Source organism: Poromitra crassiceps (genome assembly GCF_964638095.1).
Source record: "Poromitra crassiceps genome assembly, chromosome: 7".
In the NCBI taxonomy this organism is placed as follows: domain Eukaryota; kingdom Metazoa; phylum Chordata; class Actinopteri; order Beryciformes; family Melamphaidae; genus Poromitra; species Poromitra crassiceps.
In genome coordinates this window covers 1,233,538-1,251,661 of record NC_139628.1, presented here as the reverse complement: position 1 = coordinate 1,251,661, position 18,124 = coordinate 1,233,538, and the positions used below count along the sequence as shown (strand labels likewise).

The 18,124-nt window shown below is 48.4% G+C and overlaps 1 protein-coding gene across 1 annotated transcript in view; it reads left to right on the top strand.

The window, feature by feature from the left end:
* The first annotated feature begins 246 nt into the window (after positions 1–246).
* The window catches only part of LOC310780153 (uncharacterized protein), a 34,012-nt gene continuing 16,134 nt past the window's right edge, over positions 247–18,124 (top strand). Inside the window, exons 1-6 of the mRNA XM_083640712.1 lie at positions 247–289; positions 3,587–3,692; positions 5,479–5,578; positions 5,752–5,891; positions 7,801–7,884; positions 8,844–8,984. Coding sequence (XP_083496838.1) covers positions 3,675–3,692; positions 5,479–5,578; positions 5,752–5,891; positions 7,801–7,884; positions 8,844–8,984 — 483 coding nt within the window. The 5' untranslated portion in view covers positions 247–289; positions 3,587–3,674. The remainder of the gene's footprint in view (positions 290–3,586; positions 3,693–5,478; positions 5,579–5,751; positions 5,892–7,800; positions 7,885–8,843; positions 8,985–18,124) is intronic.

The window sequence follows — 18,124 nt, the reverse complement described above, 5'->3', positions numbered from 1 at the left end:
TGTATTGAATTTGACTTAAGTTGATAAATGCTGATAACTATCAAATGTTTTGAGGTGTTTTGCCGACTGCCATTGCACTTTTTTAACCTGTTTATTTGACCTGAAAAGTAACAAAGCCTTTGATATTTCAGGGTGGCGTTTTGATATTGAGTGTTTAAGTCCTCCTTACCACAGAGGGCAGCAATGCGACTAAACGGCTACAGTCCCAACGATAGAGAACAGGAAGTGGTAGAAGAAGCGCGGGGAAAGCAACATGGCGGCCGCCTGCTGAAGAGAGAAGTAACGTTAGGTAAACAAAGAGAAAAAAGTACCATTAGTTTCCAATCGGTGAGTCTTTTTTTATCTGAGTCTTCCTGATAGCAGTCCGGGTTAAACGCTGTAAGCAGGCTACTGTTTAACGTCACACCCTCTAAAGGTGCTAACTTTGTGCTGTCTCAGCTCGGATGTGTTATGCTAGGCTACCGCTGTGTTAGCCCTTGTAGCTCTCTCTCTTTCTTTCTCTCTCTCTCTCTCTCTCTCTCTGAATTATTAGCTCTCAATGTACTCAGACACAAAAGAACAGTGAATGGTCAGTCAGTCTGAGACAGGCAAGAGTAACAAGCAAATGATAGTAAAACATTTACATTAACTGCTACATACAATTCAATAATAATAGGTGGATGAACAAAAGCGTCTATTTTTGAATACGTGTATGGAAGGACATTATGTACAGTATATATGAATGTATATGCATAAATAAACTAGCTACATATACATAAGCTGTATGGTATGGTGTTTATTCTTAATCCCCGAGGGAAAACATGGTTTGCCACCAGAGCGAGTACAGATACACAAACAAGAAACAGTAACATACAGCACAATAACAATAACACAGTAGAAAGAGAGAGAGCCTCACAATGCAGAGCTAGCAGTGTTCATTAAAGGATTTTACAGAAGCAGGAACAAAGGACCTTCTAAATCGCTGAGTAGAGCACAGAGGCATCAAAAGCCTATTACTAAACGAACTACGCAGAGCATCAAATACATTATACAAAGGATGGCCTTCAAAAGAAAGAATAGAGTTCAGTTTTCTCCTTGTTCTCTTGGCTATAATCATCTCCAAGGAATCAGGGGGAAGGCCAATCACTGAGCCAGCCTTTTTAATCATTTTGTTTATCCTATTTTTGTCCATGACAGTGATGCTGCCCCCCCAGCAGAGCACAGCATAAAAAAGGACACTAGCTAGGTAGAACACATGAAGAAGTGACCTGCTGATGTCGAACGATCTAAGCTTCCTCAAGCGGAAAAGTCGAGACTGGGCCTTCTTGAACACAGAATCTGTGTTCTTCTTCCAGTCCAGCTTACTGTCCAGGTGGACACCGAGATACTTGTAGGACTGAACTATTTCTACGGCCTGCCCATTAATAATGACAGGGGAGACTTCTGCCTTCTTCCTCCCAAAATCAATAACTAGTTCTTTGGTGTTTTCAACATTGAGCAGTAAAAAATATACAAAGTATACATACACACATGCAAACAATCAGGTATCAGTTATTTACCAGTTCTTTACCGTTCAATCAATGTGAACAAGGCTTTGGGTCAGATATTACTCAGTAAAAAAGTTGTGTGCACCCCCCCCCCCCCCCCCCAACACACACACACACACACACACACACACACACACACACACACACACACACACACACACACACACACACACACACACACACACACACACAGTAAACATATACAAGGGATTATATACACAGGTAGATGCTACAGGTTATTGCTTTCATATATTATTGTGGTTTCACTGGTTTGTTGTACATGCTCTTTTGTAACCAAACCACATCCACACTACTTAAGCCACTCCCCTTTTTGAACTTCTCCACTGTGGAGCTGCTTTCAGCCATGCTTGTTGTTGCTGTGCGTACGCCACACGGTTATGCAGCCTAACAGTGTGACATCATTACATCAACAAGTCGGAATATTGCCATTATCACAATATTATGATATGAATTTCTGACGATATGATAATGAACTGTAATGATATATTAATAACGATACGATATGGCACACGCCTACCTCGAACCACTGTTTCAACACGACAGTGTCACAAAAGTGCCAAAGCTTAAAGAGCATGGGGCAGGTTAGAGACCCCAATCAGTCAATGTGTAGGTGAATTATGGAGGAACTCGATTTTCACATTAAGACACTTACATATACACTACAGTGACTTCTGGGGTCGTTTTACTTTTTTAACTTTTATTTTGACATCTTGGATCCCAAAACTCTGACGTCACAGTGGGGAGTCGCCAGGCATGACCGTCTGTCCCTCTGTCTGTCCCTCTGTCTGTCGTCACTTAGGTCAGGGCTGTCAGTCACACACTATGGATGCTAACGCCGGTTTTCAGGAGGAAGAGGAGGTAGCAAATGTTTATGCACATGCATATGATGGCCTCAGCCTAATTTTGACAGTGAAAGAGAGCAGGAACAGCCCAGCTACAAAACAACGGACCGCGGAGAGAGTTGAGAAAGCAAGCGAGCAGGCGGGCCGAGGTGCGGACTGTAATTCGATACACACACACGCACGCACGCACGCACACACACACACACACACACACACACACACACACACACACACACGCGCGCAAAAGTGACGTATGTGTCCAGCCATCTGGCCGAGTTAGAGCCGAAGTCCCGAACACAGTGAGAAAACCTCCCGAAGCTGCTGCTGCAGCGGGGTGCATATTGTCCGGCCAGCCGACCGAGAGGCATGCGAGCCGGGCACTATTAAACAGTTGGGGTGTGTGAGGTGGCTGGCTGTGGAGGTGGCGGTTTCTCCTCCTCCTTCTTTCTCCCGCACAGCAGAGCGGACCCCAGGCTGCAGACAGCCCGGCGCAGAGCAGAGCAGAGCAGAGCAGAGCAGAGCAGCGGTGCTGTGCTGTTTGGGGAGGAAGGAGCCGCAGCCTCCCCCTCCCTCGAGTGAAGAGAGACGAGAAAGAGAGCGTATCACACAGCGTAGACACACACACACACACACACACACACACACACACACCGAGAGAGAGAGAGAGAGAGAGAGAGAGAGAGAGAGATAGAGCGTGTCACAGCGCAGACAAGCACAGTGGGAGGGGAGAGGGAGACACGCACGCGGGAGCCACTCCCCACTGTGACGTAGCAGGCTTTTTCTTGTCAGATTAAAAGTCTGTTATTTCCTTCTGAAAAAGGAAGGTGTTTTTCTCCATATTTTTTTTCAAACTTTTTTTTTTTTTTTTTAATGATGCATTAACTTTTCAAATGGACATAGGGACAAGGTTAAGTATACATTTAGCAAAGGAATTACCCTGCTCCATGCTCTTTAAAGCTTTCAAAACACTGTTCAAAACATCATGACCTCCAAGAGCCTGGCAGATTTGGCACCGCCCCCAAATGCCCAAATTGGAGCCCAAATGCCCGTATGTGTGTCTAAATAAAAGAATAGAAATGCTTAAATCATAAAAACATTTCTTTGTTGTTGTTGTTGTTGATAATAATAAGAATAATATTATTCTTGCTGTGTTTTGTGTTCCCTGTCTTACTGATTGTCTCTTTTTGATGATGCTAGTGCTGATTGGAGGGAAGAGAAGCTTCTGGCAGAGGAGAGGAACATCATCAGCCAACTTGTGGAACTTGTGCAGGAAAAAGGAGGAAATATGAATTCTTTGGAAGAGGTGAGAAAAAATATCACTGTTAACGTTGGCATTAATCCCGTGGTAATATTAATCAATTAGCCTGTCTATTTAGAACTAAATGTTACTGTGTACGTAACATTGATTAGCCTATTAACTCATTCCCCGCCAGAGTTTCAAAGGAAAGTCGCCAGCTACCGCCAGTGTTTCCGTGCATTTTCAGTGATTTTCCATGACCCACAGAATATTTTCTGCTATCACTATGTAAACACAGGATATCTCAAAAGACAGAACAAAGCCTCTAGCTTCATGGGGGGACTTTGTTTAGGTAGGTCGTTTTCACTGAAAAAGCGCATCTCTGACCTGGCTCAGCCTGGCAGGCTGGATGTGTTTTTTTTAGTTTACTGCATGAAGGGAGATGGATGCTGAGAACGCTGGCTGGTTTTGGGGGTGGGGGGGGACTTTGGCTTGCAGAGGACTACATGATCGGTAAGCATTTCATAAGGTGGCCAAGAGCGCCATCTATCATATGGCAGTGAAATGACGGACACAGCCCGACCCTATTTCTCCCCCGATGGTGGTCACATTGCTGCTGTCTGGCCAGACGGGCTTCACTAGATGAATATTTATTTCTTTTTTTGTGTGGACTTTTTGCTGGAGTCTGTGTTGTTTGTTTTTTGCTGGCAGCTAGCGACAAACGTAACATCACTTGTTAGCCTTCTTATTCGTTGGTAATATTTCCGGTCGAAGCCAGGATGACAACGGGCAGACGCAAAGGACGTCACATCCGCCAAATTTGCTGTGAAAATTTGACCAGCAACCAGCAAAAAATCCTGCAATATCTTTACATTGGCTGAACGCAGAGAGACGCAGCTGGGCTCATTTTTTAAGTTACGGAACAGCGCATTCACTTATTGGTAATAGAAAACACTTTGTGAGTGTTTATTTTCCGTCAAAACCTACGGATAATAAAAAACGGAGGCTCCGAAAATAGACTGGGTGCGTGTGGGGAGGAGTTTGCAGCTGAGTGGGGGAGAGGGGGGTGGGGCACGCATGCACCACAGAACTACACCAGGTCACTACATCAGAAAATATTAGCTAGAGTCAGTGAATGTGCTTGAAATGCTGCATTTCACAAAAGGCTGAATATCTCAGCTTATAATTTGAAATGCCTGAAAACGCTGAAAACAACCTATCTTCTCCGGCTCATAACTAAAGAACGGAAAATGGTATCAATAAACTTTTTTTTGCTGATGATACAATAGAGTCTCCTTGTTCTTTTTGTGTGTTCAGTGTTTAAATAGTAATATCACACAATATTCTGTGGGCCTCGAGAAATCACTGAAAACGCTCTGAAACTCTGGCACTGGGAGCGTCCGTTCTCCAAAAGTGGCTGGCACTCAATGAGTTAACGTTGGAACCAGATGCCATCAGGTTTTTTCACACAAGTTTGCCTGCGACCCATGACGGGCGAGTGTGAGAGAAGACAAGAACACGGCACTTAACACCATCACTTACGGTTTCAGCCTCCAAAATAAAACCCTACACTGTTTTCTCTACGTGCGTAACTGTTATCAAATAAACTTAAATCACTCAGAGCCTTAAATATGATGAACCTCAATAAAGATAGCTTACATTATGTTCCACTACCCAGACATATTATTATAGGTCCACAGTTAGTTGGAGCCCCCCCGGTTCCTTATTTAAATTTCAGGAAGTTGGCAACTATTCGCCGTCCACCACCACTCATATTTTTCCCACGCTGCTGCATGTGCTGAAGCAGGAAGTAGGTGGTGACTTTGGCTCTCTATCCTCTCCTATCCTGTAGAAGGCGTGGGACACCTGTCAATCTGAAGATGCTGTGGACTCGGCCTCAGCCCCTCAGAGCCCCTCTAAGGAGCCAGGGCCAGAGCTTGGAGTTGCTGAGGGTAAGTATGCATACTATTTGTTATACTATACACTTCATGTATGTACCTCCATGTATGTACCTCCATGTCCACATGATGACTTGAAGGCTTGTGGGTATAATGTGAGAGTTACTATTCCACATCTGTCTAGTTATTCTGTAGTAATTTTGTGGTGCACTTTGTTTTCTGAGCAGTAGAGGGCAGCAGTGATCCAGCTGAAGTGATGGAAGCGCTGCAGAAGAGAGTGGAGAGGCAGGAAGAGCCGCTCTGTACACACAGGGAGCAGATCGACCAGCTGGGCAGCCAGAACCACACTCTGCAGGACAACATGAAGGTAGCTAGCCTAGCTTTATTGCCTAGCTTTACTACTGGCCCTGTTCATACAGTGTCATACAGTGTCATAGATCGCCCGGTTGCGATATGAATCATGCAGTTTGCGTAGTAAAGACTCCTCGGCCCCAAGAGAAATCAGACATGGTGTCTCCTGTGTGCTCCATCCACGTGCATCCAATTGCGCAATGCATTGTTGTAATATCGTTGCTTGCCGTTCTGTTTCTTCTTCTGTCTTGTGTTGTTTTTTTATGGCGGATTCCGGCTTCTCTTTATGTTGCAATTTAGCACGCAAATTACTACGTATTTTCGCCCCACACAGAGGGCGTCAGTAGAGAAGGCGGGCCATAATGCGTCTGATGTCACATAGCTGTTCAGACACACACATGAATCGGAGCATATGCACATTGGGTGCGTTCAGACCCGTATTTACTGAGATCGGCGTGCCAAAGAATGGAGCTGGGCCGGGTTAGTGCCAGGTCTTAACAGCCTCTATACAGTACATGTTTATTACCACATATCGTGCGTGTGAGGGAGTGAGTGTGTGTATGTGTGTGTCAGTGGTTCCCAAACCTTTTGGCTCGTGACCCCACTTTGACAGACATTCAAAACACAGACCATTTTGTTGCTCAAATTAATTTGTTTTCAATCATGTAGTAGTTTGTAATACTATGTTGCAAGTAAACGTTCATGGCTTGCGACCCCACTTGAAGTCCTGACCCCAAGGTTGGGAAAGCCTGCCTGACAGGCAGTGTACACCAGTTGCGTTACGGCTGTGTTGCGGATCCGGCAAAACTGACGGATCGACTCTCGCTCATGTTAATTGATGGGCGATAGCGATACGTGCGGTACGGAAAAATTACGCACCTGTTCTATTTTTGTTGGATCCTGCATCCGTCTGACAGATTACATGAGTGTGGGTCTGTTCACAGCCGTACTGGAGCAGTACCGCATCTGTTCTGGAGGCGGTGTACATTAGCCATAAGTGCCTATATGCGTCCTTTTAGAACATACATGGGCAACATACGACCCGTGGGCGGCATACGGCCCGCGGGCGCCCCCTGTGTGGCCCGCAATGGAATTGAATTTTTTTTTTTTTTTTTTTAACAGTGCACCTGAACGCAAGATGCAAGATACCCGCTGAATAAGTGTCCAAATGTTCATGTCATTCTGGCCAATACTCTTCTGTTATAGCATTTCAGTCTGGAATATGGAATATCTTTCAATAATATAATATTTATGACTAAAAGGCTCAAAGTATTCATGTGTAAGAAATGACTGTTCTACATTGAAGTAGAAATTTAAATAATTAACTTGTTGGTTTTGGATTTATTTAGCTTCAAGAGTGCATTTTTGTTCTTGTGTGACCCTCAACACAGGCTTTGAAAATCCCGGGCCACTTACTGATACTTATGCTTAAATTAACCCACTCATATTCTGGTTTATTTCAAGAAAAACATTTCGGCTAGTGGAAATTCTAATTGGCTGGTAACTTTAAAATCTAGCAGCCATATTGGCAGGTGGTGAAAAAAGTTAATTTCAAGCCCTGCAGGGAGAGCAGGTGGTGACATACAGTAGGAGTGAGTGAGAAAAGGATCAAATATTGGTGGTAAGACTGCAACACAACTGTTAATTTAAAATGAGTTATTCCTCTAAACCTTGCTTCAAATGCCCCGAATTTTTTGCGCTGGCGCCGTTCAGCCCTCAGCAAAATCTGGTTGCGAGGACATTTTTTTGTGGCCCTCTCTATCATCAAAGTTCCCCATCCATGGGTTACGGCATGACAATATTTGTTCGGCCCCCGGCAACAATCTGGGTTTCTCATGTGGCCCCCCATGAAAAATAGTTGCCCACCCCTGTTTTAGAATGACCCCATGGTAATTATTTTAAATGTGTTGTTGGTATGTTCATAGGAATTACACACGGCGGAGAAGACAGAGCTGATCGCTCAGCTGCACGATGCCAAGACCCTCACTCAACAGCTGGAGCAGGACAAGGTGAGTGAGGAGGGCTTTTCAGGCTTTGGTCACATCTTGACTGAATGTAGGCCCATATGAAATCCCCTTTATTTTTTTACAAATTATTTTTTTTCCATTTCAATTTTAATTGAGGGTTTAGGATCGCTTTTCTTTTTTAATGATTCCGGGAAGATTCCCGGGAAGAAAGATGGGCTTCCTGGGATTTCTCAGCGTGGTGACCAAGGGAAATTATAGGTGGTTGGCTGGTTGCTATCGTATTTCTCAATAAAAATCCTCTTTTGTGGAGAGGTGTCGGTGTAGATAGCAGTGCTACACTTCCCACCGGGTGTTCGGCGTGAGCCGCGAGGCTGACTAATGAACAGTTGAACCAGGAAAGAGCAGAAGTAGCGCTTACTGTCAGGTGAGAAGGATTGTAAAAACTGAATCGGCCCCTCCCTCCGCGGAGCATTTATATAGTGGGGCTAGGGCTGGGCAATATATCGCGATATTTTATTTCCCCATACTGTATCGATACTTGGATGCCAAGTATCGCGATATTATTATTATTATTATTATTATTATTATTTTTTTTTGCAGGCCATGCCATGCCAGGCCTCTGCATCTGGTGATATAGAATATCGCAATATATCGCAATATGTATCGCATCGCAATACATCGCGATACAATCGTATCGTATCGTGAGATCCTTGCCAATACCCAGCCCTAAGTCGGGCACTGGCACTGCCCACATGACCAAGGCGGAGGGATATGCCTTTTGTTGTGCAGGTAGCTGGCCATTTTCGAGTCGTTCTTTGCAAATATAGAGTAACATTAAAATACAGCAAGTTCATCCTTATTTTATGGGGGCATTTAAAAGCCCCATCATCCCAATTGCAATAGCAATTGTAGATTTTTTTATGGGCATTTTGCCCTGAGCCCCCGTCAATTTCTGAAACTGCTAAAGGGTTGTTTTTCTGCTATGGGTTGTTGTCTTCTAGGCTATGATCATTGCAGAGACAACGCGTCAGATGCAGGAAACTCTGGAGCTGAAAGAGGAGGAGATTAATCAGCTACACTCCAGGCTCCAGCTGGCTACTGCCCAGAGAGAGGAGTTGAAGGAGCTCCCCAGGGGTCACTTGGTAAGCAAAACATTTTTTAATCTGGAAATCGGGCATCGATTGGTAATCGCGCACGTTGGTAATTCATTATTCCTAAACCATGCCAGCAGAGTAGTAGACTGTGCACACTGATTTGGAATTTTAATAGTCAAAAAGGGGACATAGGGCTGGGCGATAAAACGTTCAGCGAGCAATATATATCGGCGATAGACACGTCATCAATACAATTAAAAAAATACTTCGATACATACGAACATTCGATAGTTTAACGACTCTCACGACAGTGTTGGGCCAGACATATTGAAGGAATATTGATATTGAATTAACATTGATATTGAATGAGTAGACATGTTGATCGAACACTGACATTGAATGAAAGACATGTTGTTTGAATACTGGCTGGTATGTGGAGACACTGGGAGCACACAACCCCCACATACCTGGCCATGTGGGCCAATTTGAATACCACACCCGTGATAAAAGCCACAGGGAAGCGAGCCGATTCCTTTGTCCCACAGCAGCGAGATAAGGGGAACCAATCGGTGTGCCTAAACCACAGCAAAGACACGCCCTGCACCCCAAAACATATACAGGTTTGAAGCCTGAAAACGTCAGTTCCTAAGCAGCCTAGCTGCAGACAGGTCCTCCTCTGAGAAGTTCTAAGTGACTAATCGTCGCGACAGGACGTGCGTTTGTATCCCGAGACAAACCGCCCTTCCCCCCTGCCCGGACCCGAGCAGCCAAGGCCGCAACCAGGCCGACGACCTCCACGTCAGAGCTAAGCCAGCTCTGATATCCTGAAACCGACCCGCATCGCCTGAGTGCCCTCAACCCGAAGAAGCGAGCTGTGAGGTTCCCCCTTTCCTCCACTGAGACGACAGCAGATGCAAGAACCCAGCGTGGCCAGCTGAGATCGACTGCCTATTCTCAAACCCCCGCTCCTTCCTCCACGTCTTCCTCTTCGAGACAAGCGGCCGCCCGCTCCACGAGCACCCCTCCTCCCCGCTGGAGGAACCTTGCGAGTCCGACCGCAACAAACCTACATCCGCGTTTGCAGAGCTGAACGAACAAGCCAAGTAAGCTGACTGAATTGATCACTCAAGTCCGGGCTTAGAATTGTTAGAGTTAGATGATATATATATCTTTAGATATACATGATTGACTGATATGATACTGTGAATGAATCTGTGACTGTTTATATCTGACTGTGACTGTGGGTTATACATGCATTACTGAATCCGAGTGTTTAGACGCTAGCCAGTTACTTCTTCACCGATCCACGGAGTGGATCTAATATAGCCAACGAGCTGAGAGGAACTTGTTTCGCCAATTCAAAGTCGATTAACTAATCGTGGCGAAGTAAGAGCCTCACGGCCCTGTTTTTCATCTAGACGGTGTTATTTCTCACTCACGGGCACGTGCGCAAGCGCGTGAACGGACCCTTCCTTGCTAAATACTCACACACATAGCTATTAGTCGGCTAACCGCCATTTTGTGCCGAGAACACATTCCCTTAGTCTCCATCTTGGGCCGATCGCCATTTTGGCCCGAAAGCACACCCCCGTAGCCTCCATTTTGTGTCTAGTCGGTCCTTCCGGGTCGGCCATTTTGAGAACAGACCCCTCACTCACACACACACACCCACACACACACACACTCTGCCTCCCTCTAGTGTTCATCCGGTGCTTTACACTTTTGATGCAGATAAATACCCCTACCTCACATTTACCGACCATGCATTGAAATGTTTAGAATGTAACTCAGTTACAACTTGAATTCACTGACTGTATTGCCAATCCCTCTCTTTTATTTTATATATAATAAATATTGTCAACTTTTATTAGAATTCAACTGTTTCAGAGTGATTTTGTGGAATTGTGGTAAACTATTGTCTAAGGTGTAAGAACTCTCTCCTTTCAGATTAGACTAAAGGTGATTCAGATTAGGTCCGGTGATTAAGCCGGTGGTGCCCCTAGGTTAATCCTTACCAAGGATTACATATTTGATTTTAATAATTTTATGAAATATTAATAATTTTCGGATTATTAATATTTTATTTTACCTAACTAAATTCACCCAAATAACGAGCACAACATTTGGAGCCCCGCCCGAGGCATCTTTCAGGCAGAGTTTACCACAAATATCACAATTTTGACTGAAACACTGAATTACCTAAATTGCATTGTGTAACCACTGAAGCGCATGCCAAGCACTGAATGCTAATAACCTCCCAAACAGCTTCCAGCCAGAACGAGCGGAGCCAGACAGAGCTACCACCGCTCAGACTGACACAGATTCAGACTGACACAGACAACTAACACAGTTCAATCGTTTTGATTTAAGAACCCCTTATTTCAAGCTTGCATAGCGACTAACTCCTAACATTAGGCAACGACAGTTGAATTAAAACCTGCTTACCGTAAATTCCGGACTATAAGCCGCGGCTTTTTTCCCGTTTTTTGGCCCCTGCGGCTTATATAACGGTGCGTCTTATCTATGGATTTTTTCAGAAAAAAAATTTCAAATACAAATAAAATCTCTCTTTTTTAGCACTCTTTCTACCTATAAATCCACTTCTGTTTTAATTTCCTCTGTTGCCCTCTTTTCACCACACCGCGGACACTGTGTGCACTGTCGAAATAAACAAAGGTGTTGTGTTATGTTGTTTTGTTGAAATGTTACGGTAATACGGTAAATGGGAGCTTCCTCAAACAGCCAACAATCCCCTCTGTGCGTGAACCCTTACATATGGTAATTACGGTAAGCAAAGTTCATCAGCCCGGAATCACAACAAGACGAGCAGTCTGTCTCTCACTTACCATGGGGAAGGTACGCAGAAATTCACACGACGCAGCATTCAAGCTGAAAGCAGTCGAACTCGCACTAAAAGAGGGAAATAGAGCAGCCGCGCGTACTCTGGGCATAAATGAATCGATGGTGAGACGTTGGAAAAAGCAGCAGGAGGAACTGTCTCAGTGTAAGAAAACAAAAAAGTCCTTCAGAGGCCACAAAAGCAGATGGCCGGAGCTTGAAGATTCCCTTGAGGACTGGGTGTTGACCCAGCGAGCAGACGGCCGAGGCGTTTCCACGGTGCAGATCCGACTGAAGGCAAAAACAGTAGCCACCGAGATGAAAATTGAACATTTCAGAGGTGGGCCATCTTGGTGCTTTCGTTTCATGAGACGAAAGGGACTGTCTGTCCGGGCGCGGACGACTGTGTGCCAACAACTCCCTCCCGACTACCAGGAGAAAATCGCAAACTTCGGCGAATACACACAAAGGAAGATCAAGGATCATTCCATCGAACCGGAGCAGATCATAAACATGGATGAAGTGCCCTTGACGTTCGACCTGCCACTCACTCGCACTGTGAACAAGAAAGGTGAATCGTCGATCACGTTAAGAACCACAGGTCACGAGAGAACCAACTTCACTTGTGTTCTAGGCTGCACAGCATCTGGAGCGAAGCTGCCGCCAATGGTGATTTTCAAGCGGATTACGATGCCGAAAGAGAAAATGCCCAGTGGTATCTGCGTCAGAGTCAACAAGAAAGGGTGGATGATGGAAAGTGTCATGAAGGAGTGGTTGTCTCAGTGCTACGTCCAGCGCCCTGGAGGATTCTTTCACCAAAAGAAAGCGTTGCTCGTCCTGGACAGCATGAGGGCTCATATCACCGATTCGGTCAAAGCAGCCATCAAGAAAACAAACAGCATTCCAGCTGTGATACCTGGGGGCACGACCAAGCATCTCCAGCCACTCGACATCAGTGTCAATCGCGCATTTAAAGTGGCGCTGCGCATCGAGTGGGAGACGTGGATGACGACCGGGGACAAGTCATTCACAAAAACAGGGCGAATGAGGAAGGCAACTTTCGCACAAGTTTGCCAGTGGGTCCTGACAGCGTGGAGGAGTGTTAAGACATCCACGATCACCAACGGGTTCCGAAAGGCTGGACTGCTGCGTGACGAAGAGGAGGACGCCGCCACAGCTGAGGGCCTTCAGAGGCTGTTCGATTCGGACAGTGACGAAGAGGAGTTCGTTGGTTTTGAGAGCGACAACGAAGGAGAGAGAGGAGTGGTTGACGAAGCCACCCTGAACCTGTTTGTTTCCGACACTGAAGTTGAGGACTTTGCTGGTTTCAGTACGGAGGAAGAAGAGGAAGACGAGGAAGACGAGGATTAGTGACTTTACTTTGACTCTGTTTACAGCCGTTTGCTGCACCTTCATCTAAAAGATGAAGAGAAGGATTACGGTACCTGGTTTTGTTGGCAGCACCTTATCCTTTTGAGGATTGTTTTTTGTTTTCCAGTTATTTACTGCACCTTAACCTTTTGAGAATTGTTTTATTGTTTTTACAGCACTTTATCCTTTTGAGGATTGTTTTATTATTATTATTATTGTTTTATTTTTTATAGCTACGGTATTTATTTTGTTGAAATGTTAATAAATGGGAGCTTCTTATAGCCTATAGCCTACCCTACCGTAATGCTTGTTTTGTTGAAAATAAATGGGAGCTTCCCCAAACAGCGATCTCTTTCCCGACATTCCTCTCTGTGCAGAACCCTTTCATATGGTAATTAAACATCAAAACACCCGCGGCTTATAGTCCGGTGCGGCTTATAGAAGAAAAAAATAGTCAATTTTGGTGCTGCGGCTTATAGACCGGTGCGTCTTATAGTCCGGAATTTACGGTATATTTAAAATTCAACCATAGGACTTTCGCAAACACAGTTTGACCACAAGCCTATTTTACGTTTGCCTCTCAAATACAAGTTATTTGACATTCAAGCTACAGGTACGAGCTCCACCTAAGCTTAAGAAGTGCACTGACTAGCAGGTAAGATGTCACAGCACAACGGCCAGAGTGCTGCTGCAGAGCACTCGGCCTCGCCCGACCAGCTGTTACATGAAGCGCTCATGAACGCGGTTCCTCCTAGCGGAGGACAGATCGAACATCTGCGGAAGCTCACAGAAGAAGAATGTGAGAAAATGTTGGAAGGAAAAGCAGCCGCCATGAAAAGTGCAGATACGGTAAACTGCACCATGCTGTCAGAGCTGCTTTATCTCGTTCTCCACAGAGAAACCTTTCACAGAAAAACCAACACACAGCTGCATAACCGAGCAACTGAGTTGGACAGGCAAAATGCGTGCCTGGAGGTCTCAAACGAAGACCAAGAGAGGACAATCCAGGACTTGGAAAGGAAACTGCGAGCAGCCCAAGCAGATTCTGAGGAAGAGGGTGATGGAGAGGGAGGCAATGACGGTAAGCGTGAAACCGACAAGCCTCCGTTCTCGTCCACCCCCCACCAGGTCCCAGGAGAAGAGAGGCAGGTAAGTCTGCCTCCACAAGCGTCCTCATCGCACGGCGTCCAGACGCCGGCTTCACTGCGTAACGGGCTCGGTAGTGGAGCCGAACCCTCGCCATACGACATCGACACGCCCGTCGTACTCGGGTCCCAGCCCAGTGAGGCCAGGGGACCCAATCCCCCGTTCGAGTCCACGTCCTTAAGGCAATCGCATAGGGACGACCGAGGGGGCTCGCTAACCCGTGAGAGGGGCCACAAAAAGGCCACCTTTGAACAACCATGGTTCGAGTACAGTAGGACCGAAGTCTCCCCTCCACAAGAGGAGGGGGGGAATAGACACAGGAGCGACCGCGCTCCCCCGTGGCTGAGAGGCGATGGCCGCCGCTGGGAGAGCCGCCGCTGTGAGGATTTTCCCCCGCCGTCACGGCGGGGGGAGGAGCCTCGCCGCGAAGGCCACCGCCGCGACCATGCTTCCCCACACCGCCATCGTGACTATTCCCCGCCCCCACGCCCGGATGACTGCCCCCCGCCCACAGGGCGGTGGGCAGACGACCGCTGGGGCAACGAACGCCACACGGAACGCCATCGCGACTATTCTCCGCCACAACGCCATGGCGGCCACCGCCGTGACGATTTTCCCCCGCCGTCAAGGCGCAGGGAGGAGCCTCACTATGGTGAACGCCATCGTGACTATTCTCCGCCACGACGCTACGACGACCGCTATGACCCCCCACAACGCAAGAGCGAGGGGGGACATCGCTATGTTGACCACCGTCGTGCCTACTCTCCGCCATGTCGCCAAGATGACCATCGCCGCGACGACTGCCCCCCACCTTTGGGGTGGGGGGGAGACGACCGCTGGGACGATCACCAAGAGACTAGGAGAAGCGGACGTCACTACCGCGACGACTCCCCACCACGCACGCGCGAGGGGGGGCGTCGCCACAATGATCACAGTCGTGACAACACGCCGCCGCCACGCTATGTTGACCGCCATCACCGCGACCCCTCATCGGTGCTCGAGCGCGATGGGGGGCAGCACCGCGATGATCGCTACATCGACTCCTCCCCTCCCCCGGGACGGGAGGAAGGACGTTGCCATGGTCGAGGCGACGCCCACCCCTTCCTGGATTGGGGGGGGCGCGGCCCGGAGCAGGACGACCTCAGTGACTCACCGTCATCCGACTCTGAGGATCTGCTCACCACGCGGGAAAGGGACGTCCGCGACCGACGGATCGAGTCCTTCGCCAAGGACATAGAACGCTTTGACCCGACTAACCGTGCCTCCAACGTCGACCGTTACATACGGGAGGTCAATCGCTCTCTCACCAATCTGGAGCGACCCACTACACGCGAGAAGCTCTGGCTGGTCTGGAAGACAACCACGAGCACAGCCCGCGATTTCATAGACATACTTCCCAGTCGGACTCAAAAGAGCTACCGACTCGTCTGCCAGGCCCTCCGACAGGAGTACCGTCAGTACTCCTGCCCGATGCTCGCGAGACGGGCCGCTGAAGCTATCAAGCAGAGAGTAGGCGAGGACCCCAGAGAGTACCACAGGCGCCTGTCAGCAGCCTACTTTCAGGGTAGAGGCCCCCCCACCGGCGGTGGGGAGGGAGATGAGGAGTTCATCCGCATGTACATGTCTAACCTGCATGAGAGCATAAGATCCAATGTGGAGACACACTGTAGGCACCACCAAGCCACACTGAGCTATACGCGACAGTATGCACAGCTGGCATGGGAAGCACGCCCCCGGGTAGCCAAGAAACACCCAGAAGGCTCCCAAGTTTACGGGGTAGAGCCCGACTCGGATGAGGAGGAGGCCCAGGGGAGGGAAGTCTACCGAGTAGAGGACCCAGTAGCTGACAGTCTAGCCCTAGAGGGCGACAAAGTGCCCCAAGTCAGAGCACCAGCTGTTCCCCGGCCACCGTGGCCCCACGCACCCAGCCACCAGCCCGACAGGCCGGTAAGCTCCAGGGGCGGGGGCAAAGGGGGAGAAAACCCCCAGGGACGGCCCTGGCAGAACCAGGAGCCGGCCCAAAACCCTCATGGTAGCTTCTACCATCCAAGTCAGGGACGGTCCTGGCAGAGCCAAGACCAGGACCCACGCCCGTCAGGTAACTTCCAAGGCCAAACCCAGGAAAAGCCATGGAAGAAACCACGTAAACCCAAGAAGAAGAAAAAGCCAGGGAGTGGCACAGACGGTAGGGACAGGCGAACAACCGCGGAAGACCAGTCGACCCGAGACGCGCTGAACGCTTTAGCGGACACAGTAAAAATGCTCTTTGATAAAGACAAACCAGCTGGCTCCCCGCCGGAGCCAGACAAAACCCCGGTCGCATTACTCGGGGGGGAACCTCCGCCACCTGCCAAAGTTCGCTTTGTCAACAGGCGGAGGGGACCCCGAAGAACCAGATCCCTTCCTAAGTCTCCTTCTCAGGCTTCACCAAACCGTCCTACTCTAACTTTCATGGGCAACCTTGTCCGCAAGGGCAACGCCCATCACATCTACACCCCAGTGGTGGTAGGGGGGTGCACTCGCACCCTCGCCTTAGTGGACACAGGAGCCTCCATCAGCTTGATGAGTGCCAACACCTTCGAGAAGGTCTGCAAAGCCATGCACACCACCAATAGGCCACTTCGGATCGAGCCTTGTGATTTTAGCATCACCAGCTACACGCAAGACCGAACCCCCATTGCTGAGCGTGCTCTGCTGGACATCACCTTCCAGGGGATGACTATACGCCACCCCATTCACATCAGCCCTCTCGATACCGAACCGCTTCTCATTGGCCAGGATCTCCTGGACCGGCTAGTCCCAATCATCGACTGCTCCAGCAATCGCATTTGGGCTCAGGTTCAAACGCCAAAGCCATGGGCGTCACCTGGCCGCCAGCCTAGCACAGACAGACAAGTCGCTGTCATCAAGGAAGCTGGCACATCGCTGCCGGCACGCAACGTTTCCACCGCTAGCCCCGAGCTGTACCGCCGCCTGTGCAAACAGGAGCGGCTGCTCCCCGCATTCTCCGCAAACGAAACCCGCACGTCAGTTCCCGCTCGAACCGCGAATGTTCCCATACGCCTGGCCATCAGCCCAGGACAGAAACTGCCTGGCAGGCAGGCATTCTCCCAGCCGTTGCCCCGGCACAGAGAACAAAACATGACGATGCGCGGCACTCCTTTCTTTAAGTTGGACAATCGTTCAACCAACACTCTGGTGCAGAACCCGACGCATGCACCTGACCCAGCGCTGATGCGGCAGCCACTGGGAGTGTCAGTTAACAGCTTGTACACACCTCCAAAGGGGGGGGGGCAAGCCCCACCACAGAGGTAGTGAACGAGACTTAGTAGGGTAGCCAGGATAGGTGCATGTCCACTCACTCCGCCAGTATGCACTAACCACTAACCTAGGCTACATAGAGCCCTACTGCCAGTAACTCAGACTCAACCTCCATGCCTTACAGACTCTAACCAGCATAGTACGAGAGGACAAGACCTATGTGCACGCGACCAGAGACTTGACACAAGACCCTACAGGGAGATATCCTCCTCAGTCACCAGTCTGAGTGGGGGTAACATACCCCCCTACCTAGTCTCCCTATCTCTGGTTGAACAAATCTTAAAATCCGCCACGACCACCGTGGCCTGGCCCTCTCAGGTACACTTGGCATATAGTCTTGGCAGTGCAATCCCAATTTTCATAGATCCACCGCATCTAGAAATAGGATTCCTTGTCAACCTACTAATCATTGAACCGCAGAACATGTAGGCTAAAACACTGTCACACAACCGCTATGACATGGTCACTAAACTGAGCCTATGAATCAGACGGTGTTCTACACGGTCCCCCGA